A 25,591-nucleotide genomic window follows, 5' to 3' on the forward strand; every position below is an offset into this window, starting at 1 on the left:
TGACACTCTAGTTAAAGGGGTAAGGACAGATTTAATCAGTAACCCACTATTGCAATAGTGTGAGTCCAGTGTGAATCAAACTCCACTTGGATTTGTACAGAGGTTACTGGATATCCTACAGGGGGTCTGAGGGAATAGAATAGGGAGAAAGAAGCTCAGAAGAGTCAGGGATGTGAAGATAAACAAGCAGGAAGGAGGGGCTGGCTCACATGTAACCCATCTGGCTTGGCTAAGTGGTGCTTATGGAATTCAGCCTCCTACCCTCCCACAGAGACTGGGCCACAGGTGCCTTATCTTTGGGTATTGTCCTGAATAAACAGTAAATTATTTTGGCAAACTTGAGTTTTCCCAGCCAGGATCTTTAGGTGGGGGGGTGGCTCAGGTTATGTTAGCAATGCAGCCTTAAGCTTTATAAACCACGTTAGTGTTTGTTTGACTTTTCATAAGGCAAGGTTAAGGCCTAATTGGGAGGAGGACTCAGGGGAGTCTGACTGGAGTTTAGTCAAGAAGAGGGAGTCTTTGTCAATATGTGAACATTGTGAAGGTTAATAAACCTCAAAAGGCTATTTTTTAATGCATGAGGAGAATATGTTGAAACAAATGAAATATTTAGTCACTATTAAATAAACATAATTTTTTTAGACAGAGTCTCCCTACATAGCCCAGGCTGATCCAGAACTCACTATGTAGCCCAGGCTGGCCTGAAACTCATGACTGCCTCCCAACTGCTGGTATTACAGGCATGAAACACTATGCTCAGTTTAAATAAACACTTTATTGACTATGACAGAGTGAAGGGTAACTATGACTGAAATAAATTACATGTATCCATGAGAACAGCATAATGAAACCCACTAAAAACTAAAAAAAAGGGGGGAGAGGAAGTGGAAGAGGGAATATAAGAGAGTAATTGAGAGGGCAACTTCCATCAAGTACATTAAATGCATATATGGAAATATCACAACTCCTTTGTACAATTAATATACACTAATAATAAAAAGATATTTTCTATACATAAAAAGCATAATATACTTACAACTTTATAATGAACCTATTTTAATTAATGGAACAAAGTGAAACAAAAACCTAATAGGATGGGAGATGTCTGGAAAGAAAAATATATGAATGTATTATAAATTCTGCCATCCCAAAAATTAATGAACTTTGGCTAACAGCCTGAGAATGTCAACATCCTGTTCCAAGCTCCCAAAGATGTCATCAGAGGGTAATGGCATGTTCTGTAGCATGATGGGACTTGTATTCATTCTAAGTTTACCAACCTTCATCTCAATATTCTACAATTCAACCAGACCATGGCTTTTGTACCATACTTACTCAGGCAAACAGAATGCATAAATGGGTAAATGACCCTTCCCACATGCAAATATCTGGAAAGACAGAGTAACGATCATGCGGCAGTTGTAGATACTCTAAATGGTATGGAATAGATATGACATTTGCTTTACACTTAAATGTCTTAATGGGTTTTAGTTCTAGCTCTTTTGTTAACGGATAAATAATTTCTCTTCTCTGGTTATCAGTTTTCCGATACATCAAATAAGCAAGTGGAACTTATATTTAAGCTTCCTTCCAACTCTAATATTTTAAGGTTCTATGCAACCATCAAAAAAGTATCATGAGGTAGTTTCTTCTTTTAACTAGCATTATTCTTCCAATATTGGAAGAATAATGCATGAAACAATAGATGATTTTTTTTGAGGTACTAGGGTTTGAACTCAGGACCTCACACTTGCTAGGCAGGTGCTTTACCACTTTTGAGCCACTCTGCCAGCCCTGGATGAAACCATTTGGCAATTTTGTTTAGCCCCTTAATCCTTCCCACTTACTACTGAAAGTACTGTGATTTTAAATAGTTTAAAAAAATTTAAACTGGGGGTATGGCTCAAGTGATAGTAGAGCACTTGCCTAACGTGCCAGGCCCTGGGTTCAATCCCCAATATCAAAATAAAAGTATCAGTTTAAAATATCTCAATTTGGTGGAAACTTTTTTTTTCTCTTAGAAAGTAATTCTTTTGACTGAAGCCAAATATATCCTTTACACCAGGATCTGTCTTTCGTTTTGGGGGTTTTCACTGTTCTGCACTAAGCACTTAGTTACAGTTAATCAACTAAAGTAATGGAAAATTTTACTTTGAAAGCACTTTTATTTGAAATGATATAATGCATACCTTATTCACTAGAAGATCTTGGTACAATTAGATGGACTACAATGAGAATAAAAAAATTTACGTGGGTATTTTTGTTCCTGCACAAACCAGAGTGCATTTCCTTTTTTATCTTCTTTGCAGGGACAGGATAAATAGCTAGACCACTGGCTTTGAGCTTTTCTTTAAGGTATGCCTGTACCAAACAAAGAGATGGAAGATATATTTGGTAACATTCCACTTTGCTATGTAGCACATGTAGTCCATGAGACATAATATCCATGGTGAAACTAGTTTTCTGCCTTGTACTTTTAATTCCATCTTCTAATGATATCCTAACATGCCACAATGTCTTGGACCACAGATAGGCACAGGCTTTCAAGGAATTGCTCTGATATCTATGGAGCAGAGGTCGAGCAAGGAACTAGAAGAATGATTCTGTGTCCTTCTATAAGGACCACATTTGTTTAAGCAACAAGTTCTGCCTAAAACACATCTTTGACTTCATTGCCAAGAAAGAAATCTTCTTTCTCCCTTCCTTCTCACTACCAGCATAGAGGTTCTTGTTATTCAAACCAGAAAAACAAAAACATAGAGATGACATAAGCTTTTAAAAGTACTTAGGAACATTTTTCATAAGATTACTTTGTAGAGTTTAAATGTTTCTTCTAATTACAGAAATATATATATATACACACACATATATATATGCGTGTATATATATATACACGACAAAAAACAGGGTCACATAGCTTCTTCAGAAAATAAAAACTGAAGAATAGGAAAGCATACGGGAAGCAAAATTTTAAATATCAACTGTTATTCTCTGGTGATAACCACTGTACAGGTTCTGGAGTGTGCCTACTGTTATTCCTGTGTGGAGCCTCCACATTCACCATTCCTCTGCCTGGCACATGTTTCTTAGTAACTTGCCTATCTTACTTTCTTTCTGCATTAAGGTCTCTCTGCTCAACTGTTACTAGACCAGAGGACTTTCCCTGGCCATCTCCCTAAAGTAGCACCAATCGCGCTCTCTATGTCCTTCTCACGCTTTATTTTGCTTCAAAGCATTTGACAATATGTGATGTTACTTAATATTACATAATCGATTTGATTTTTACCTGTCTTGCCAAGAATGTAAGTTTAAAGAAATGTATATATGGAACTGGGGGCATGGCTCAAGCAGTAGAGTATCTGCTTAGCAAGATAGCTCTGAGTTCAAACCCCAGATAATTATATATGTATACAAATATTATACATACATATATACATATACATCTCCTAGAATATTACTTACTAGTAATAAGAGTTGCTCAGTTAATGTATATCCCATTTGTATCTTTATCAAAGATATATTAAGTTCTTATTATATAAACTTTTATGTTTATGTATATAATTTTTAAAAATAGAATCATGCCATATTATTTTATAGATGTTTTCTAATAAATCATGAAGTCACATCAGAAACTCTTTCCCAATGAGATTTTAATTACAGCATAAAGAATATTTTAAAAATCCCCTATTGTTAAGACCAGTGCATGAGCATTTTGAGAATCCAGCAAATACTTTAATGTTGACCAGTTATTATTAAGAATAGCAATACTTTATATTCATATGATACTTTAGAGTTTCAAAGTATTTGATATTCCTTTTGATCTTTACAGTAAACTCAAGGAAACAAAGCAGAAATCAGAGAGGTTAACTAATTTCCCTAAAATAGGAATAAGGAATACAGACTCAAAGCTAGGTCTATTTGCCTCTGATGCCTGGGCTCTTCATTGTACCTCACTGACCTTGGTTAAATCCCTCATTTTATAGATCAGTGATCCATGCTTAGTGCTTGGAGGCAGTGAAGTGCCCATAACTTCCTTAAAAAAGAATATGGAGCTGGGCACCAGTGGCTCACACCTGTAATCCTAACTACTCAGGAGGCAGAGATCAGGAGGATTGCAGTCCAAAGCCAGCCTGGGCAAACAGTTACACAAGACCCTATCTCGAAAAAAAAACCCTGTGGAGAGTGGAGTATGAGAAGCCTATGAGAACTTGACATGAGCACAGCCATGTCAAATACTCTGCAGGCTGGGATGGGCACAGCTCCTAGCTGCAGAAGGGAGCGAGAGCAAAATGCAGCACAGCTTCCTTAAGAACAAGGATGTTCACACTACACAGGAACAGTACCAGTATGTGCAGAAAGCAGCTATGGCAGGTTCCCCTGCTCCCGATAACTACAATGTCAGCGCCTTCAACCCCCCTCAACTGCTGCTCTACTTCCTAGTTTGCCGCTGTATATAATAAAGTCGCTGGAGGTGGTGGAGGCTGTTGTGTGTCTCCACCAGAGCACCCAGCCCACCTGATCCCAGCTTTTTTGCATGTTTGTCTTTTATGTTTTCTCAATCTCCCATCCCTCCCAGTTAGGTTCCTAGGACAAGCTCGTGCAGACCATGAGAAAAATCCTTCACAAAAATAGTGCTGGTGGAGTGGCTCAAGGTGAAGGCCCTGAGTTCAAGCCCCAGTAGTGGGGAAAAAAAAAAAGATATAATATAGGCCAGGCATGGGAGAACATTTCTGTAATCCCAGCTACAAGGGAGGCAGAAATCAGGAGGATAGAGGGTGGAGGCCAGTGGAGGGATTTAACGATACCCCATTTTATGCCCAACAAGTCGGGCCTGGCAGTACACCTCTAATCTCAGGTACATGGGAGGCATAAATAGGAGGATCAAGATTCAGGCTGGCCTAAAAAATCCTGAGAAAACCTATCCCAAAATGAGTAAAACAAAAATGGCCAGGGGCTTGGCTTGGCTCTAGTGATTCTGTGCCTGCCTAGCAAGTGCAAGGCCCTGAGGCCAAACCCCAGTACCACCAAAAACATGAATACAGACCAATATAGTGACACAAACCTATAATCCCAGCACCCTGGAGGTTGAGGCAGGAGGATGGAGAGTTTAAGGCCACCCTTGTCTGCATAGTGAGTTCTGAGCCCAGACTGGTCCAGGGAAACCCTGTCTCAAGAAAACAAACAAAAAGAAAGCAAGTCCTGGGTTTATGGCTCAAGTGGTAGAGCGCTTGTCTAGCAAACATGAGACCCTGAGTTCAAACCCCAGCATGCCAAAGAAGGAGAAAGGGAAGGAAGAAAGGAGGGAGGGAGGGAGGGAGGGAAGGAGGAAAGGAGGAAAGGAGGAAGGGAACACATAAGAAGCTTTTGACTCCCCGTCCAACTACACTGTCTTCCAACTACATGCTGGTTTCATTAAATTAGAAAAAAAAAATTCCTAAATTACTGTAGAGTTAAAATGGCGGCCAATACATGCTGGTATACTTCTCTGAAGATTACTCAGCATATTTGCTTGGTGCTGCGAAGTGCCAACCTGATGACACTTGCAATCCTGAGCTTATTTGATGTGGATGGGAAGCAAATGAGATTCCAGTGCCCCTGTTGTGCATAGGTGCTCAATGAGCATTTCCTGCATGGCGGGGAAGTGCCCTATATTTACAGTATTTGATCCAGTTTAACAGCAAGATCAAATGTCAAAATTAGCCTTGAAAAAGTTTTCACCTTAGTTCATACAAAAACAAAATTCTGAGATTATGACTAGCAATTTTTCACGAGTTGATTTATATGAATAAAACCTATAAGGTTTTGTACCATTAAACATTCGATTTAGAAAAAAAAGCAGCATACAGAAGAATAAACTGAGAAATGGAACAGATTTGTTTCTTGTAATAATTATGAGCAATATCTCAAACTCAGCATCCTTAGACCATTGAGCTGTGTAGGATGAATGTGCTAATTAATCAATTACTCCCCAACAATGTACCCTGTTTATTTACTGAAATGCACCAGAAACGTGTGCAGAACTGGTAATTATTAATCATCTCAGTAACAAATATGACTCAAGTTCACCTTCATATAATTAATAGAGCATGTAGTTAGTTTTAACATCTTGCTTTATTAGAACTAGCAATAAGGAATAAAAAGAAAGAGATGAACTACAAGCTGTGTTTCACTGAAATGCTGGCTTGGACTCATGTGCATATTATTCACAGCAGCAATATTATTCATACACATCCAAATTAGAGCCAGATGCTCCCTCCATTAAAATCCAACTTTTAAAAGTTAAATTTTTTAGTCTGAATAAAATTCCAAATGTTGAAAAAACAGTTCAAATTCTTTACTCAGGCTCCCCAAATAAAGCCCAATCTTTGTTGATGGTGTCCAAACTCCTTTGCACATGACTCTCATTTTAAAGACATTTTAAAAGTACTTTTTAATATACATAGAAATAGTTGTTTTAGCTCTGAAAAATAATTCTATTAGTTTGAGAGTCATCTTGTACCCCCCAAAATTTCCTGAGCCAGCCAGCCTTCTAGGCTACATGGATTATGTTTTGGGTCTAGAGTGCTGTTTCCTGTGCTCTTCCTAACTGTGCAACATGTAAGGAATGCGACTGGCTTCACTTGACTCTTAAAATGTGGCCAAAGCATGTGTTACTTAGACCTGATAATGTAGGTTCAAATCCCAGTTCTACCACATGCCTGCTCTGTGGCTGTGGACATCTTCTCTAACCTCTGCATTGTTTGCTCAGCTTGAGGATGAAGAAAATGAGACCTTGCTTTGGAGTGCTGTTTAATGAGAAAATAGGTGCAAGCACCCAGGACACAACAACTAGTTAACTGATATTATTACCCTCTGTGGTCACTTTTAGTGTAAGAAACTGAAACATGTATACCTACGCACACACAAATAAAATGGTATTTCATACAATGGGAGCTGCAAATACAGACCAATATTTTTTAAAGTTTTCTCCTGAAGAGAATAACTGGAGAAAATTTAGGGATATTATACAGTAAACTTAAAAACCTGTCCCATCTGAAAAATGCCAGTAGAATCTCATTTCAAAAACTTAACAGACAAATCATAAATCAGTGGGTCGACTACTGTATTTCTATTATAAAATGATTCAAGGCCCCTTTAAATGGAAAGCCCCCTTAGGGTATCTCAGTATTTGTTTATAGATCATTAACTACTTGACTGTTAGACTGGGAGGGGCAGAGACACTTAAAGCTAAAGGGCTAAGAGCTTCTGTCAGTTGAAGATCAGCAATGAAGCCAAAACATCTTTGGGATTTGGTTTGAGAATATTATTCATGTTACAGAAGTGTCATAGGCTTTTCACAAATATATCTGTTGATAAAATAAGGCTCATTTTATGAAGCCGGAACCGTAACTATGACCCATGTGCAAGCTGAATTTACGTGGCCTTGTTTTCAAATGCTTCCCCAAACACTGACTACATACTATGAATATCTGCAATATTGGGAACATGCCCACAAAATGGACTGCATATCACTCAGCATAAGTAGTTACCTGGCTTAAAAAGTCCTAAATATGCCTCTGTGACTCCAGATTCCAGAGTGCTAGCATTCACAGCAGGAGAAGAATAAAGCTGTTCTCTATAGAAGAGCTCACTGGAAGCCTAGAAGCCAGGATTTTTATCCTTGATTCTGGATATGTTTCTTGCTTTTTCACCATGTAATTTGTCTAACTACCAAAATTAAAATTTTAATTAAATTAGACTAAAACCACTGACTGTACATATTGTAAGTTCTTTTCTCCAACATCACTCCAATATACTAATTATATTCACTTTCATCCATCTTTTCCCCACTTATTCAACAAGTATCTACAATATGTCAAGTGCTGTCCTAGGTGGTGGATCACAAAGCTGCACAAACCACACAAAAATCCCTGCCAGGACTTGGGAAATTTGCATTCCAGCAAAGAGAGATATTGAGAGTCATTTAGACACAAGATGCTTTTGGATGAGGTCTCTGTTTTCATTGTTTTGCCAGAGTAATTCTTCTTGCCATTCTTTGTAACAGCAGCCCCAGCTGCCAGCAGATTCCCTGGGAACTTTCAGAATACCATTGGTTCTACAGAAGGGCTCTAGAAGATCCAGATAAAAATACGGCAGCTCCTTCCTTTTCTAATCACTTCTGCCATAACTTGGTACTTCCATGAGGATAATTTTGAATAAGTCCTGTTTATGTCCCTGACAGTGCAAAACAAGTATACAGGGATGGAAGAGCAAAAAGTGTTTGCCACTGATGAGAGTGAGGAGCTCTTAGGAGTATCTCAAACCACTTGCAGTGCTGAGCTTGGCTCAGAGGCAGTGAGCCATTAAGGGTTTTGAGTGTGGAGGAAACCTGGATCTGTGGATCCTTGAGGTACCTGTGATTGAATTCCAAAGCATCAAGAGTATGAATTGGACAGAATCATCTCTATGGTTCTTCCTTCTGAAAATCAAGTCTTTCAGCTCCAAACTGGACATTTTAAGTGAAATCCTAAATGTAAACATTTCTATTTCTTTTCATACTTCCTACATCTTTCACCAACATGTTGAACAATCACCTAGTATCACTATTCTATTCTTCTGAGAATATAAATGAATTAAAAATCTACATCCCAACCCTACTGTGTTTTAAATCGCACTATTAGAAATACAGTAGTGTCTGTTTATCCACAGGGAATACATTCCAGGACCACCAGTGGATGCCTGAAACCTTAGTACCTAGCCCTATATATCCCATTTTTCCTATGCATATATACTTCCAATAAAGTTTAATTTATTCATTAGGCATGGTAACAGTAACAATAATAACTAAAAATAAAATTGAACAATTATAACACTATTCTGCAATAAAAGAAATATGAATGTGGTTTCACTCTCTCAAAATATTCTATTGTTCTATATGCACCCTTCTTGTTGACTATGGGTAACCAATGCTTTAGACAGTGAAACCTGAGACAATGGGGGACTATGTATAAGAGCAAATCCACAGTAAGCTTGTAAAAACATGATGAGAGCCAGGTGTGGTGATACATGCCTGTAATCCCAGCTGTTTGGCTAGAGAATTGCAAGTTCAAGTTCAGGATAACATAAAGATATTCTTTCTTTGTTCTTATTTGTCTCTATTTCTTTGGGGGGACCAGGACTTTTCTAGACAGAATACAATCAAAACAGAAGATGCAGAAGTCAGCTGGATGCTGAGGCTGCTATAACCACAACTGTTGTCCCCAAGCCCCAAATTCACCATTTCACAAGCAAAAAGGCGTGGAGTTGGGATTGCAGCGGCAGGCGGCTAGCCCTACTCCTTACCAGACTAGCTCCTTTTGGTCTTACTTACGCATTTACTGTCCAGATCCTTTGGTTCCTCCTCATTTTCTGAGCCTGATTTTGCAGACTTCATATTTACTATTTTAACTACCCAATTTCCTTCCAATAAACCCCCTTTTTGCTCAAAACAAAACCCTAGACAACAAAGCAGCCTAGTGTTTTTTACTTACCTATAAAGTCAATATTAAAATTTGAACTTACAAATGTTTAGTAATAAAATACAAATTCTAACCTACTTTATATTTTGGGGTTCAGCGACAGATTTTGTTTGAAAAAGGACTCCAGTACGTTTAAAATTTTAATTTGAAAATTTAATTTGAAAATCCCTGCCTCCTTTCAGCCACCCTTTCAGTCATTCCTGTCCACAGCTAAACACATTATGCCAACACCTAAAATCTTCTAAAAACTTATCTAATGGGGAATCCTGTAAGGTAAAGTTCAAATTATTTGCATGACTATCAGGCCTCTCAAGATTTGGCACGTTAGTGGGTACCCAATCAATATTTGCTGAATGAAGGGATAAAACTAGAGCTGTGAAAACCAGCCACTCTCTCCTACGTGTCCCTTGAATTTTCAGCAATAATAGTAATTGCTAATGCTGCTTACACATAGTTGCCTCATTTACATCTTATTTATGTGTGGCTTCTTCACAGAAGGTGAGTTTAGGACAAACCACCAGGAATGCTTTCTCAGAAGGCAGATGTTACAGAAATTACTACCTCAAGAGGCTGAGAAGTTTGAGAAAAGCTTTTTCTAAAGTGATGGGTTGATAATGGTGACTAAGACTTTAAGGGTGGTGACGGGGGGATCCTGCACGGCTGTTTGCCAGGGAGCAGGTGTGCATCAGGACAATGCACGAAGAAGAGACGGAGGTATTTCTTAAACTTTTTAATCTTGAAATACCTAGGACTTACTTTTAGACCGTGAACACGGCTGCGAGGACTCACTTACCTGAGGACACTCAAGTTCAACCACACCAAGTAGGGACTTCAGTGGAGCCCAGGTGTGCGGAGAGGCGTGGATTTGACCCCTGCCCCTTGAGTTTCCCTCCTACCCAAGTGATAAAAACCCCCCAAATCCCTCCCCTGCCCCGGAGTAACCAATGCTCTCCGAGGGCACAGGTGACAACGTGCCTGCTCTGTGCAGGACAGCTCCCCTCTCGCCTCGCTGGCACCCTCCCCGCGGGAGGCCGCTCGCCACTCTGCGCACGCGCCGCCGCCTCCGCCCGCCGGCGGTCCAGCCACTTGCCCCAGGAGGCGCGCACACGCCCGCGCTCCCGACGCCCCGCCCCGCCAGGCGCGTCTCCGCGGGCGCGGGAACGGGCCTGCTCGTAGGCGCGGCGGGCCATGGAGGCCCTGCGGAAGGCCCACGAAGCCGTGTTGCGGCTGCTGCTGTGCGGGCCCTGGGCCGCGGGCGCCGCCTCCCGCCCGAAGCCCCGGGCATCGGAGGTGCTGACGCGGCACCTGCTGCAGCGGCGCCTCCCGCACTGGACCTCGTTCTGCGTGCCCTACAGCGCCGTCCGCAACGACCAGTTCGGCCTCTCGCACTTCAACTGGCCGGTGCAGGGCGCGAACTACCACGTCTTGCGCACTGGCTGCTTTCCCTACATCAAGTACCACTGCTCCAAGGCCCCCTGGCAGGACCTGGCCCCGCAGAACCGCTTCTTCACGGCGCTCAAGGTGGTCAACCTCGGTGAGTGGCGCCCGCCGAGCCCGACCCAGCGAAGCACGTCCCGCCCGGGGCGGCCCCGCTGTCCACCGAGCACGCCGACCTGCGGGCGCCTCCAGGACCTCGGTGCGCCGGTCCCCGGCGTCCCCGCAGCTGCTCTTCCCGCCGAGTGGGGGCTCGTGCAGGCCGGTGTCGCAGGTCGCCCCAGCGCCCCGGGCGGCAGGTGTCCCTCGTCCCCTAGCCCGGGGCCGTGAATCCATTCCCACCGACATCACCTTACAGGACGAAAACCGAACCGCTTTTTAACTTTTTCACTGTCTTCTCTGTATAAAATCCCAGCAAGTTTGTTTTTATAAAAATACTAAAGGTTTTCACCAGACAGTAGCTTTCTCAGGTGCTAGGCCTAAAAGATATTTAAGATACACTATTTGTGTGTTTTCTGGAGATAATCTCAGCAATTTACTATTGCTGGATGTTTGTTTTCTTTTGGTTCAGTGGCAGAAGAGGTAATATGGCCATGACCTTATATAGGTCAGGGAAAAGTAGAAGACCTCAAGATGCCTTGGATCTATTGATAGCTGATAGAACATTAATCTAGATTTTGGTATTTCAAAATCTAGACACAGAAGCTGAACCATGTTACCCAACTAATTTTTAAAGACAGAATTAAAGCTAAACCCTGTGCAGCTGCACTAGTATTATATAACCTGATAGCTCATTAAATTTAAATATGGCATGCGTATTTCTGCTTATAATAACTAACATGTCACTCATGGGATTTTTGAGCCATTGCTCCACTGAGACTGCCCTGGGCTCAATCCAGTGGGGAGAAGACTACTTAGCAACGTATAATCTTTTGAAAATATGTCTCATCATTTGGCCGGTGGACTACAGAGTGTGCCACTAATTTTAGGATTGGTATCAAGTTGAATGGTGAGATGATTTAGAAAATTCAGTTCAAAAGTATTTGGAAAGACAGGAGTAACAACTGCACTCAAGAAGAGCTAGTGTATTTCAGCATATTCAAAATCAGAAGAATTCATTCTTTCCTAAATGTAGGGTAACAGGTTAGAAAGAGTAATGGGAAAAAATAATGGCAAGGCTATAGGTAAGGTATATGAGGTGAATGCCTTTAAGTCACAATTTAAAGCTTAACATTTTGTTGAAGATCATCTTAATGATTCAGGATTTCTCTTTTAGATGTAGATATTAAGACATCAAAAAAAAAAATGTAGGATACCCAGAATATTCCCCGCATAGAAAAGTAAAACCTTTTGAGTTTTGTAGGGTGTTTTTGTTGTTGTTTTTTTTTTTTTTTTTTTTTTTTTTTTTGGGGAGAGGTTTTTTTTTTTTTTGTCTTTTCTTTTTTGGTGCTGGGATCGAACCCAGGGCCTCACGCATGCTAGGCAAGCGCTGTACCACCGAGCTACATCCCAGCCCTTGTTGTTGTTTTTTTTTAATGTGGAAGAATGAATGGTCTATGTGATCTTATGGAAATTCTAAAAATCCTGCTTAAATGGGAAACATTTAAGTGAAGCAGAAGGGAAAACTTTGCTCATGCGTGAAATACACATTGGTTTACATTGATAAAGGGAATTTTTCTGTACATTTAAGGTTAGTGTATTCACCAATTTGGTTACAGTTATTATTATTTTTTTTGTCTGAAGGAAGAGAATGTGAATTAGATAATAGGACCCTTTCTTGATCTGTGATGTATAATTTGCCCCTCTGGATCATCATGTACATAGTCTATTAATAAGAATACTAAGGATTTTATTCCTCCTCTTCCCTTCCAAATTAGTAATTATCAGAGTAATTCATTTTTCCATTTTGTAAATAATAAAGATTTCTGTTTACCCATTTGTTCCCTTTCTCCTCTGCCTTCCCTTCAGTGAAGCTGACATTTTACTGATGGTTTATCAGTCTTGAGTATCCTGCTGGGAAGTAGATTGAGATTTAAGAAAAGCAACTTACCATTGGAATGAATGGGTAATCGGAGACTTACTATGAAGTTCTAATTTTTTTTAAGTGCTTAATTTGACAGTGGTTTACCTACTGTTCAGTTGACTCAAAATCAATTATTATGCAAAGAACTGATTTTCAAGTTCATTTTGATGTTATATTTTTCAGATAGTCTGGAAAAAATTAATTTTTATGAGATCTTAAAGCGTTTGAAGCACATGTGCTACATACAAAGAAGATTTTTTTATGTCTAAATTATAGAGATGGCAAATCTTCCCATTCAGCGTATTAGTCTGACTGCATTACCTAAACAGATGAAGAAGAAAAAAAAAGAAATATTTAATTTCTCTTCCCTTATTACAGCCCCAACCCCTGTCAAATAGCACTACTGATGCTGGGTCCTAGTTGTTTCTCAAGAGATAATATGATTAATATTAAACTAGTAATCTTTCATCAGTTCTCTACTTAGCCAAAAACCATAGGCCATTCATTTATTTGTGTGAATTTTCAAAAATGTGAATTTTTAGAAATATCAATATTTTATCTGAAACCTGATAAATACTATAAAACAAAATTCCCAGTGTCACCACCATTCCTTAAATTTATATCCTTAGCATTGGTTTAAAAGGAATATATTACATATTTTACTCTCTGTATTTTTAGAAAATTAGTAATTGCTTCTAGAGCCTTTTTTTCTTCCTTATCCCATTGACTTTGAGCTTTTGAAGTTGTGATACCATATTTTGAATACATTTGTATTTCATCTGCTCCCTAAACTCCTTCCTCACTCCCTTCTGCCTGTCTTGTTTTTCCTGTTCACTCTCCGCCCCCCTCCCTTATGCCACTTGCTTTTTCTTTTCTTTTTCTTTTTGGATGAATGATTTATAAATAGCTTTATTATTTTAGTTTTTGAGGCTATTTTGTGACATTCCCTTGAGGCATTTGAGATTCTTTTAGGCATTATCAGGGCAAAGAATACAATATACTGTAAAAGGTTTCATGGGAGTTCTAAGAAACCCTGTGATTTGTGGCCTAGTATATTCCTAAAAATAGAAAAGTACCCATCTGAATGGCATTTTCCCCTCTTCTTCTTATTGCCAGCTAGTGATGCTTCTCCTGATTATTTTCTGGCATCAGAGTGTCTGGGATGCAGCTTCAGGGGGAATAAGTGCAAAGTGGTCCAACACACACTCTTAAAAAGAGCATAACACAGTGAATATATTCTTGCAGAAAAATAAGAGAAAAATTTAGCAATATGATCAGCCCTGAACATGTGTTGATTTCCCTATTAACTAGAAAGAAAATGATTTTCCAAATGTGCAGCTGTCTTTTTTGAATTGTCTCTTTCTGCCCATTTCCCACACGGGAGCAGTAAAATTAATACTTGCACAGAGCATACAATATTTGTTATTGATTCACATGCCTATAGTATTATACATATGTTTCAATATGTTAATGGTCATTGATTTTAAATAAATGCCTGAAAAAAATAGGAATTTAAAAGTTTGTTTTGCATCCAGCATGGTATCGTGCATATGAGAGCTAAGTCCATGTCTGTGTAGAGTGTGTTTAGTTTCATATATGACAAATGACATCTACTCTCAAATAAAGCAGCAAAATCTTACCAATGGCAATATTCCAAAAAAAACCATGTAATCTACTACATACCTACTCCAAATAACTTGAAAAAAGGTTGTTTTAATCTTGTAAAAATGCTAATGAGAGCATTTCTTTCTCATGCCTGTTACACTAAAATGTTCCTTAGGGGTAGTTTTTGCCTTAGGTTTTGAAGACAGTGATTTGACCCAGTTTTCTCTAAAGTTGTACAAAAATTACTTTAGCCATCAGTGCTGCGTCTAACTTAAAGGACAGTAAAGTTGACCTAGTAATTTTAGCTCAAGGCAAATAATCAGGAGCATTTATAACAAAATAAATGAATATTCTTCTCTATTTGCTTATTTGTGAAAAGAATATAGAATTACTTCATCTTTACTTGAAGATAATGAATCGGGGATGTGCTTTGAATTAAAATGTATATAAGCCTTTATTTGTAATTTAAAAAATCTCTAGACTCATATAGTTGCCAACATGTTCCACAAACATAGATGAACTTGAGCTCTTAGATAATCATAGTGTCATTTGTTTATTTTTCTATAATCTTTATAATTTGCTAAAATTGCTGAAGAGTGTTACGTGATTAGTAACATGGCAAATACATAGGTACTTGAGAAATAAGTATTGACCGACATTCATAAATAACATTTTTTTTGTTTTCTAGGTATTCCAACTTTATTATATGGACTTGGCTCCTGGTTATTTGCCAGAGTCACAGAGACAGTGCATACCAGTTATGGACCAATAACAATTTATTTTCTAAATAAAGAAGATGAAGCTTCCATGTATTGAAAACATGTGTTGGAAATACAAATATCAGTGTTTTTTCTCTTGTGTATATTTGCAGTATTTATTTTTGATCCTTTAAAATAAAACTTTTGCAAATACCTTTTTCTGTCTATGGTGCTTGGTTTTCTAAGATAAATCATTGCCCTCAAGAGGCGAAGAAGCTTTTCATACATTGTTATATATTGCATACTCTGTCTAGCTAATGGGAGCTACAAACACACAAAGCTTCACACCAATGTACCCCTAGAACTAGGTTAAACAACAGACAAAAATAATTATAATGTACACAGATTCTGTAGTTCAATATTAATTTAAATTGGCTCTGAAGAGAAAATATAGATACCCCATAAAAAGGGAAAATCTCTTATGTAATGTTGAACAAAAATAGAATATATTAGGGTATGTAGTGGAGATAATATTATATCATTAGCAAATCTAAAATTGATGAAAATTTAATTGCAATCTGAAATCTAAAGCCTTTAGCTGCCAGAATTTTACATGGAAATGTTTTAAGGCTCCTGTGCTATTTTATCTGTAGAAGGAGTTTGGGTGATACAATGCTGAAACTTTTTATTGCTTAAAGAATCCAATACCATAGTATTTTTAATGTAATAATAACCCTGTGTAATGTAACTGCAGCAAAGTGAATGAAATTAAGACTTATTAAAAGTTAAAATAGCATCCAATAAAGCTATAAGAAAATTTAAGATCTAGAAATACCCAGAAAAAATTTTGGTAACTTTATAAAAGCAATTAACTGAAATGGTACATATACACAGACTGATTAGCAATGGATAGTGGGCTGAAATTTTAAAGACCTGCTGGCACTTCCACATTAGGATTTTATTAAGTTAATCGCAATTTTGAAAACAAAGTCATTAAAAAAATTTATCCTTAGGGATAGTCACAAAACACCCAGGCGAATGGTAAGTTTCAGAAATTTAGAGTAATTTAGGGAGAACTAAGTAGAATTATTCAATTTCTAAACCAATGGATGTTTAAGATTTATGATCTCTCCCATAATTACAAACATACATTATGTATCATTTTATGTTAATGTGTTGCTGATTCTCTATAACGTTCACACATTTTTGTAGGGAAACATAAGCACCAACATGTGGGTGCTTACTTCTGGCAAGGTAGAGAAAGACAGCATAAGTAATTGTGGTAAAAGTTTCAAAACAGTAAAGTAATACAAACTGGCCTCCTCAAAGGTAGTAATTTAAGTGTGCTACAGAGAGTAAACTGTTCTGATATATGTAGTGCTCACTTATCTAAAAGCAATTCTAAATAACACTTTAATCAAAGAAGTACTTATGCCAGTATATTTAGTCCAGAAGAATATATTTGACACTAGTTAAATGAATAGCTTACACAAAGGAGATAGTGTTACATTAAGCTTCATTAATAATAAAACTGACTATTAGCATTTTGCAAGGAAAGCTAGAACTGATTTCCTCTGTAATGGGCAAAGTTAAATAACTGTAGCTCATAAGTTTTAAGTCAAATACTGCTCATTCATTGCTGCTGATCTTGTCAATATATGCTGTAAAGGTTTGGTCCCAACACAAGGCTGATAAAATGTTCTTTAATTACCAGACTATAAATACAGCTTTTCAGTACAGTTGTACCTCTTTTCACACCAGCATGTTTGATTTCTGATAATTTGTACTGCTGACTCTGCTTACCTGTTTTTCAATAGCTCCAGACAGTGTGACTTCTTGTCCATATAGTGATAGGTAAGTCTCCTTGGAGAACATCTTTGACAAACTACCCTATTGATCTCTGTAATTCTCTGCTGCTTGCAGCATTAAACAGAGCCCTGATTTCTTGTCTAATGTGCTCACTGTGTAACAATTAAGCGAATGTAATATTTTCTTGTATTACATGAAAATCAATAGACCTCTTGCTCTTATGGAGTTGATCATGGTGAAGGATGAACTCAAGGATGGCTAAGGGCATAGTTCAAAAATGAAAATACCATTCATTGGACTTACTAAGTCTTGAAGTGAACTTTGTGGTATGAAAATTGCTTTCCATTGAACAGTAAAGGCTTAAATTTTTTTATTAAAAGTTGCATATTAGATCTAAGCATTGTGACCTAAGAGGGATAAAGTATGCATGCAGGAAGCCAGGAAACTGGGTCTATTTTTAGTATCAGTGCTGTCTTTTTGACCTAAGGCCTTTGTGTCTTAGTTTTTCCACCTGAAATTTTAAACAAAAGACCTTTTTGTCTTAAAAATGTACCATGATTATACTTGAAACACATTTTGATTTTATTTCAATAAAAGCTTCATGTTCATAATTCACATTTTTATATCCTTATATTTATAAAGGACTTAATTAGTAAAAACATTTCAAATATAAGATGAGGAGGAGGAAGAGAGAGAGATGCACTGAAGGTAGTTTGTATCTGTGCCCATGCCTCCTAACCTAAGGCAGCAAGGAGGGATCTGAATGGACTCTGCCTGTCTGGAGATTGGGAGTTTTCTTAGTTAATGAAACCCCCAATTCAGCTTTTCTACCTATTTCTTTTTTTTTTTTTAATTTTATTCATTTATTCACATGTGCATACATTGTTTGGGTCATTTCTCCGCCCCCCCCCCCACTCTTTCCTTCCCACCCCCCCCTTGCTTCCAGGCAGGACCTGTTCTGCCCTTATCTCTAATTGTGTTAAAGAGAGGACATAAGTATAAGAAAGACAAAGCGTTTTTGCTAGTTGAGTTAAGGGTAGCTATACAGAGAGATTCCTAGCGTTGCTTCCATGTACAAATGTGTTACAACCCAAGTTGATTCATCTCTAACTGATCTTTACACTGGTTCCTGATCCCCTTCTCGTGTTGACCTCTGTTGCTTTAAGGTTTCTGTATTAGTTCCTCTGGAGTGGGGACATCAAACGCTTTCATGTTTTGGTCTACCTATTTCTTTAGTGGGATCTTCTCCTTAAAATGATGTAGCTCAGTGGTAGAGTGCTTGCCTGGCTATGTACAAGGCCCTGAGTTCGATCCCCAGCACCACATACTCAAAAAAATCTGAGCAAAGCTTTTTAAAATGAAGATGTGCTTTTTACAAAATCTTGCAACTCTCATCATTATCCAAATCACTTACCAAGTATTAGAAGAAATTTCTAGACAAAGTTCTTAGCTCTGTGGCAGTTGTGAACCACTCTAAATATGCCTAACCCAAGTGGCATGATGAAAGGCATGATAGAAAAAATCCCAAGTTTCTCAGTGTTGATGTCCTCATATACCAAATTGTACAAATAGTTATAATTTCTTTCATGACATTAATATTTAATCATTAATTTAATGTTTTGCTAATTGTTGACTTCAGTAAATATTGAAACATTTTAAATGATTAAAAATCATATGTATTTTAAGCACATTTTATTTCATGTCATTTATATTCACCCTAAAATATAAGCACAGATATTCATGAAATATCTTTTACATCTATTGAAGAATGAATGATGTCTAAGTGAGTGGGAGGGCATAAAAGGCCAGGATCTTGATTTCACTTCACCTAAGAGCTAACGCAGATAACAGAAACCTTATCCTAAAGCTACTAGATCAGGTATCTCCATTTTTTCAGCAGTTAACATTGAGACAGTAATGATGTTTGAGAGCCTCTTAACCTAAACAAGTACTTAGCATTACATCTCACCTGGGTCAACAGTCTAGGGTATCAGAGTTAAACTGTGCTACTGTAAATTAATGGAAAATGTAACTGCACTTTGCTGAAAGATCAATGTCCAATAAAGGCTGCACAATCAAATCTTGTTGCAATGATTGAGGTCTTTAATTGCCTTTCAAAGATAAGGTGGTAATCAACACAGCTTTAACTGATCTTTACTAGTTCAATTACTTGCTAATGACTAGTGTCAAGTCAGAATCTTTAACTACTTATACTTATTAAATCTTATGTTAGTAATGAAAAATTACTTAAGCTGCATAATCGATAGAACACAAATCTTAATTACTATATTTCCCTTTCATACTATTTTATGTGCTTGACAAATGTTTCGCTTGAATTTTCCCAACAATAAGAAGTGTTACTACAAGTGATTAAAGTTTACAGATTTTTCTAAATCTGAATTGGAGTGCAGATGTTGAATTGTTTTCTTTTAATAAAAATGTGGCTGAAATAATTTCCACTAACACATACTGGACCAACTCAGAGCTCTGTTCTGATAATTGAGAGTACTAATACAATTGGAATAAAATCAATCCAAGTTGTTTTTAGTACATTTATTTCCAGATATTTCATTAGCTTCTCAGTAAAGAAGTCATGATTTCACAAAGAACATAGCAAATGTTCATGTTTTGGGAAAGAATAAAAATCATCAAATGACAAAAGAAAATATTGAATATCAAAATTTAAAACATTGCTGTTCTTGAAAGGTTGTGATCAATGAAAAGAAAAGCCAACCCACAGAATGGGAGAAAATATTTGCAAATCATTTAACAAGGGACATAGACATCACCTATAAAGATCTTTAAAAATTCAAGAATGAAATTGAAAAATAGATTTTAAAAGACATTTATTTCTTCAAGAAGATATACAAGTAGATAATAAAACATCTGAAAAGATGTTTAACATTAATCATTAGGGAAATACAAATCAAGCACACAATAAGACACTACTTCATATCCACTAGGATGACTAAAATGAAAAAAAAAACAAGTAGGAGTAAAGATGTGGAGAAATTGGAACCATTGTGCATTGCTGGTAGGAATGTAAAATGTGTCTAGCTCCTTTGAGAAAATTTAGCAGTTCCTTAAAATATTAAGCAAGGAATTACTATCTGACACTGCAATTCTGCTCCTATGTATGCAGACCACATATTGTATAATTCCATTTATACAAAATGTCCAGAACTGGTAAATCTATAAAGACAAAAAGTAGAAGAGTAGCTGCCTAGAGCCAGGGAGGCTGGGAGGAAATGGAGAATGATGCTAATGGGAGTAGGATTTCTTTCAGGGGTGACGAATCTGTTCTAAAATTGATTGTGGTGATGGTTGTAAAATCCTGTGACTATGATCAAACCATCAAATTGTACACTTGAAAAGAAAGAACTGTGTGACATTTGAATGGTATCTCTAAAATGTTGTTAAAACTATCAAAAGGTAAGGGGAGTGCAGTGTTTCATGGGCACAGAGTTTCAGTTTTGCCAGATGAAAAAGTTCTGGAGATGGATGTTGTTAAAGGCTGCATAATAATGCAAGTGTACTTAATTAATATCAATGGACACTTAAAATGGTTAAGAAAGTAAATACATGTATTTTACCACAATCTAAATAAGTTTTAAAAATTAATAAAGGACTTAACTATGACAAAATATAACTAATTGCATGATTCCTATAAGAAATAACTGAGTGTAGGGGCTCAAAGGGAGCTCTGTGGTAGAGCACTTGCCTAGCATACACAGGGCCCAGGTTTAATCCCAACCACCAAGATATAATAAATAAATAACAAAGTTTAGAAAAATAGTACAAATTAAATGGTTATAACATGGTTTTTTATTTTTGGGTGGGACTGGGATTTGAACTCAGGGTTTTGGGCACCCTACCACTTGAGCTACTCCTCTAGCACTAAGTCATGCCAATTTAACATTATTTTATATGTTGCAGTCTTAGAATTTTAAAAAAATTAGTTCCTAGCCAGGTGCCGGTGAGTCATACCTGTCATCCTAGCTATTCAGGAGGCAGAGATCAGGAGGATCACAGCTTGAAGCCAGCTGGGTAAATACTATGACACCAAGACCCTGTCTCGAAAACAAGCAACATAAGTAGGGCTGGCAGAGTAGCTTAAGTGCTAGAGTGCCTGCCTAACAAGTGTGAAGCCCTGAGTTCGAGCCCCAGTGCCCAAAAAAAAAAAAAAAAGGCATATTTGGTTTGAGATTATTTAAAATGAGACCAAAGAAAAGCATGTAAAGTGTAAAATGAAAATATCCTTTCTTAGCTCCTAACTGCTGGATAAAGACTATCAGTTACTTCTAGGAGGTGTTTTTTAAAAATAGTATTGCTTATGGCTATTTTAGTTGCACTTATATCATTTTAAATACAGTTTATGAACACTGTACTATTCCATTATATTATTAATTTATCTTCAGTGATATTTATAGCATCAATTTAAAAGCTTTAAAACTTTGTGAAAAGTACCTTAGACACAAGGATTTTGATAAACAAAAGCTCTCCTTTGTAAAAAGTGAATCACAGAAACTGTACTTCTGAAAGAAGGTTTGAAGCTTTTGTTGTTATAGTTGATAGAATTATGAACCTTATAAACTTTGTAGTTTTTAGTTAACCTAAATACATAAATCTATTTGAATTCATCTTATGAAAAGAGATATGTCATTAGATATATGATCATTATATGCTTTAGTGATTCATGGACCTTGTTACATACATGCTTTGTAATGTATGAATTATTTAGTAAGAAAAATCGCAATAATTTTGTTGTTACTCAAAAATTTATGGGTTGGCAAAAACAATTATGCAGCCCCTGAAGCTGGTATGTTAAGGTAACAACATTAACACACGTAGTATGATTTTTTTAGTGGTTATTTGACATAACCTTTACTGCTTCTGGTAGAATATATCAGTAATTTTACAATAATCTGTCTGTGAATAAAATGTTGAATTTGTTAACTACAAAGTGATTCATTTTACCTCATTTTTATATTAGTACATAATTTAAAAACAGACCTAAAAAAATTGTCTACCAAATCCCTAAAAAAAATATACAAAATGAAAATGAATACTTTAGCAAATAAATGAAAATGTAAAACTGCATTTAATGCAAGTGCATATTTTAATTTAAAATGTAGATGTTTAAGAATAGGATAAAATAATTTCTGACAGGAGATAATCTTAAGCCTTTTTACACATTGTATTATCTCTTGTGAGATAAACAACATTTTACTTTCTTGTGCTTTCAAATCTCCAAATTTATAAAGTGAAAGAACCAAGAATGTGCAAGTTTGAGTAATAATCTGGGCTGGATGTGTAGCTCAGTGATAAGAGCCCTTGCCTAGCATGTGTGAGGTTCTAAATTCAATTCCTGGCACCACAAATCAATGAAACCAATTTAAATAGTGTCACTTAATTTTAGATCACATTTAAAAATCAACAGTCATTCATGCAACAAATACTTTAATATTGAGGACAAGTTTTACTAATTTTTAGTAACCTTGCCAACAGGTAGTTTTGGGTCTACATCTAGGGTCCATTCAAGTCAAGACTGTAAAAGACTGCTTCTGTGCACAACTGGATGGAGAACCATGTGTTACTAACTTGTGTTTCCAGTGCTTGTCATGTAATGAATTCTGTATGTCCAGTGAAATGTGATTTCAAATTAAAAAGAAAATTTGCATATACCTTTAATAGCTTTAATAAAAGGATACTTTATTGATGATCATATGGCTCTTTGTACAAGAGCAGCAATAATTTTTTATCTCAAATGTAATGAATGAACTATGTATTTTGGAAAGTAGAAGACTGGAATCTTGTTACAGCATCCTGTTGAGGCATTTCAAAAGTTGCCATCTAGTTTCTCACATTACAGGAATTATTCTTTTAAAGTCAAACTTAGTTGATGTGCAAAAGTAAATGAAATGTTAAACAGAAAGCACTTATCTTTTATTATTATTATTATTATTACTATTTCTATCATTATTTGCCATGTTTGGGATTGAACTTAGTGTCTTGCCCATGCTAAGCAAGCATGCTACCACTGAGCTACACCCCCAGGCTTATTCTTTTTAAACAGAACTAGATGCAATGTATTAGTAAGTAATTAGAAGGCAAAAATAATGTTTCAATTGAGAGTCAAAAAATGGTAGGGTTATACCTCATGAAGCAGTAAAGAGAGGCTGTGTGCCAATTCCTTAGGAAGATGGGGAACATTCCTGAGAAGGGTAGCAGATTAGATTGCTGATTTTGTAACCTACCTTTAACTGAAATTTATCATTTTTATATGCCTATGTCTGGTTCTCAATTATACCACTTTTCCATTATATGTATAATACAAGAACCTGTCTTGAAGAGAAAAGACATGGTTTAAGTCCTTGCTCCACCATTACTAGTTGAATAAGTGAGAAAAATGTGAACTTCCTAAACTTTAATGTCTTCACATACACAATAAAGAGTTTATCTAACTGTGCCAAGATCCTTGACTAAGTCACTAACTACCCAATGATTTAGGAATTATTTTTATTCTCATTTTTTTCAGCTGTAGGAACCAAGAAGTTTTGCCCAAGGTCACACAAGTGAGTGTTGTTCTAATTCCCACGATGTGAATGGAATCCACACTCTGGGTCACTACTCTACTCTTATCCTATGAGGCACAGGTTCATTCTGTCAGATAATGGATGTGGAAGCCCTTTAAAAGCTGAAAAGGGCTTTGTTAGCGTTGCTGCTGCTGCTACTACTATTACCTATAAAGAAAATAATACAAATCTGTTTAAACAAGGAAAAAAAAAAGAGAGTTTAAGTGTTTTGTAGGAACACTAGTCTGTTCTACCTAAAAGAAAATATATTATGTAGAAATGAAGTCTAGTAGCATTTTAAATTAATGAATTAAAATCCACAATGCCTGGCAATAATGATGTTCAATGAATATCTGTTGAACTGTTAGTCCTGCCTCTGCATGAGTCCTGGAATTATTTCCATTGTTGTTTTTCATTCCTGCCAAAATAGAAGAGAGCAGACTTACCTGTTCCACTTTTGGAGATTTGTCAGCTCATTTCTGTTAATGTGTCCTCATCTTTTAAAAAATGAACAGAAAGCAATATAAAGAAAATGCTTATGTTGCCTATTTTATTATTGCTACCACAAATTTTATTTTGAAAGTTAAAATTGGTAAGATATCGTTGGTGTGTAGAAATGCAATTTTAATATTAAAAAAATTTGGAACAAAGAAAAGTTGCAGCTGGGTGACAGTGCCTCATGCCTACAATCCTAGCAACTTGGGAGACAGAGATCAAGAGGATCACTGTTTGAGGCCAGCCTGGACAAAAAGTGAGACCTTATCTCAAAAATACCCAACACAAAAAAGGGCTGGTGGAGTAGCTCAAGTGACAGAGTGCCTGCTTAGCAAGTGTTAGGTGGAATTCAAACCCCAGCATTGCCCCCTCCAAATGTTTGCAAAGATATTATAGTGTATTTTACTACACAGAAATCAACATTAGTACATTGTTATTAAGTGAACTCCAGACTTGATTCAGATTTCACTAGTTGTTTTCATTAATGTCCTTTTTTGTTTCCATGTTTCCATCCAGGACCTCACATTACATTTAGTCTTCATATATCCTTAGTCTCCTCTGGTCTGTGATGGTTTCTCAGACTTGTTTTTTATGACCTTGACAGTTTTGAAGAATAGTTTCAGGTATTTTGTAGAATGCCTCAATTTGTGTTTGTCTGATGTTTTTCTCATGACTGGATGGGGTTGTGGGTTTTGGTGATGATCAGGTGCCCTACTCTCATCACATCAGAGAATACACAATGTCAACATGACTTACACTGGTGAGGTCAAACTTGATTTCTCAAATAGGATGGTGTCTGCCAGACTTTTTTGCAGCAGAGTTGCTCCATTTCTCATTCCATCCTCTGTTTGGTTCATATTCTTTTAAGTTAAAATTAGTCAACAAATATTAGCATATTATATCAAGGGCACTAGGCACTGAAAGGGATGAGTGAATTTCTTGAGCATAGAAGGCAGCCAATTTCTGTTATAAAAATGATGTTTAATGGGAGTTTATAACTGCTGTTATTTCAGTCTTGGTGGTAGTGAAGTAGAGGAAAGGAAAAGGAACACATGAGGCTCAAGGCCGGCAGGAGATACACATGAAAGCTACAGTCCTGTCCTTCAATCCAGGTTACCTACAGAACTCGCTCATTCAACAAACACTATCAAAGTACCCACTATGCCAGGGACTTTTAGTTACCATGTGAGTAAATAAAACACACATTTCTACTCCCTGATGAAGTTATCATCTAGTGGAGAGACAAATGAGTAAAATGTGGTATGTTAAATACTGCTAAGTGCAGGGAGAAAAATAAGAAGGGTATTGGGGCTCATGCACACCTTCATTCTTGTGCCAAAGTGGGGAGGGCTGGGGTCTGGTTTGCCATTTCAACAAGGAGGGCCTCAGGAAGAAGTTGTACGGGAATGAGACGTGTACATCTCTACGGTAAGAGTAATCCAAGAAGAGGAAATG

The 25,591-nt window shown here is 37.0% G+C and overlaps 1 protein-coding gene and 1 long non-coding RNA gene across 2 annotated transcripts in view; one reads left to right on the top strand and one right to left on the bottom strand.

Annotated features, from left to right (window-relative positions):
• LOC141420854 (uncharacterized) overlaps positions 1 to 10,367 on the bottom strand; it is a 91,244-nt gene extending 80,877 nt beyond the window's left edge. The window contains exon 1 of the long non-coding RNA XR_012445524.1: positions 10,291 to 10,367. This is a non-coding gene — a long non-coding RNA (uncharacterized lncRNA). The remainder of the gene's footprint in view (positions 1 to 10,290) is intronic.
• Positions 10,368 to 10,634: 267 nt separating this feature from the next.
• On the top strand, positions 10,635 to 15,474 carry C2H15orf61 (chromosome 2 C15orf61 homolog). The gene is made up of 2 exons (XM_020162067.2): positions 10,635 to 11,031; positions 15,248 to 15,474. The coding sequence occupies exons 1-2, from the start codon at positions 10,686 to 10,688 to the stop codon at positions 15,373 to 15,375; spliced, it is 474 nt and encodes a 157-aa protein (XP_020017656.1). The 5' UTR covers positions 10,635 to 10,685; the 3' UTR covers positions 15,376 to 15,474.
• Positions 15,475 to 25,591: the final 10,117 nt, after the last annotated feature.

The sequence above is a fragment of the Castor canadensis genome, chromosome 2 (genome assembly GCF_047511655.1).
Source record: "Castor canadensis chromosome 2, mCasCan1.hap1v2, whole genome shotgun sequence".
NCBI lineage: Eukaryota > Metazoa > Chordata > Mammalia > Rodentia > Castoridae > Castor > Castor canadensis.

Excerpts from the sequence above, each read along its gene's own strand:
- C2H15orf61 (XM_020162067.2), top strand. The coding sequence starts at position 10,686 with ATGGAGGCCCTGCGGAAGGCCCACGAAGCCGTGTTGCGGCTGCTGCTG. Across the intron at positions 11,032-15,247 it reads GCTCAAGGTGGTCAACCTCG|GTATTCCAACTTTATTATAT; the intron begins GTGAGTGGCGCC and ends TTTGTTTTCTAG.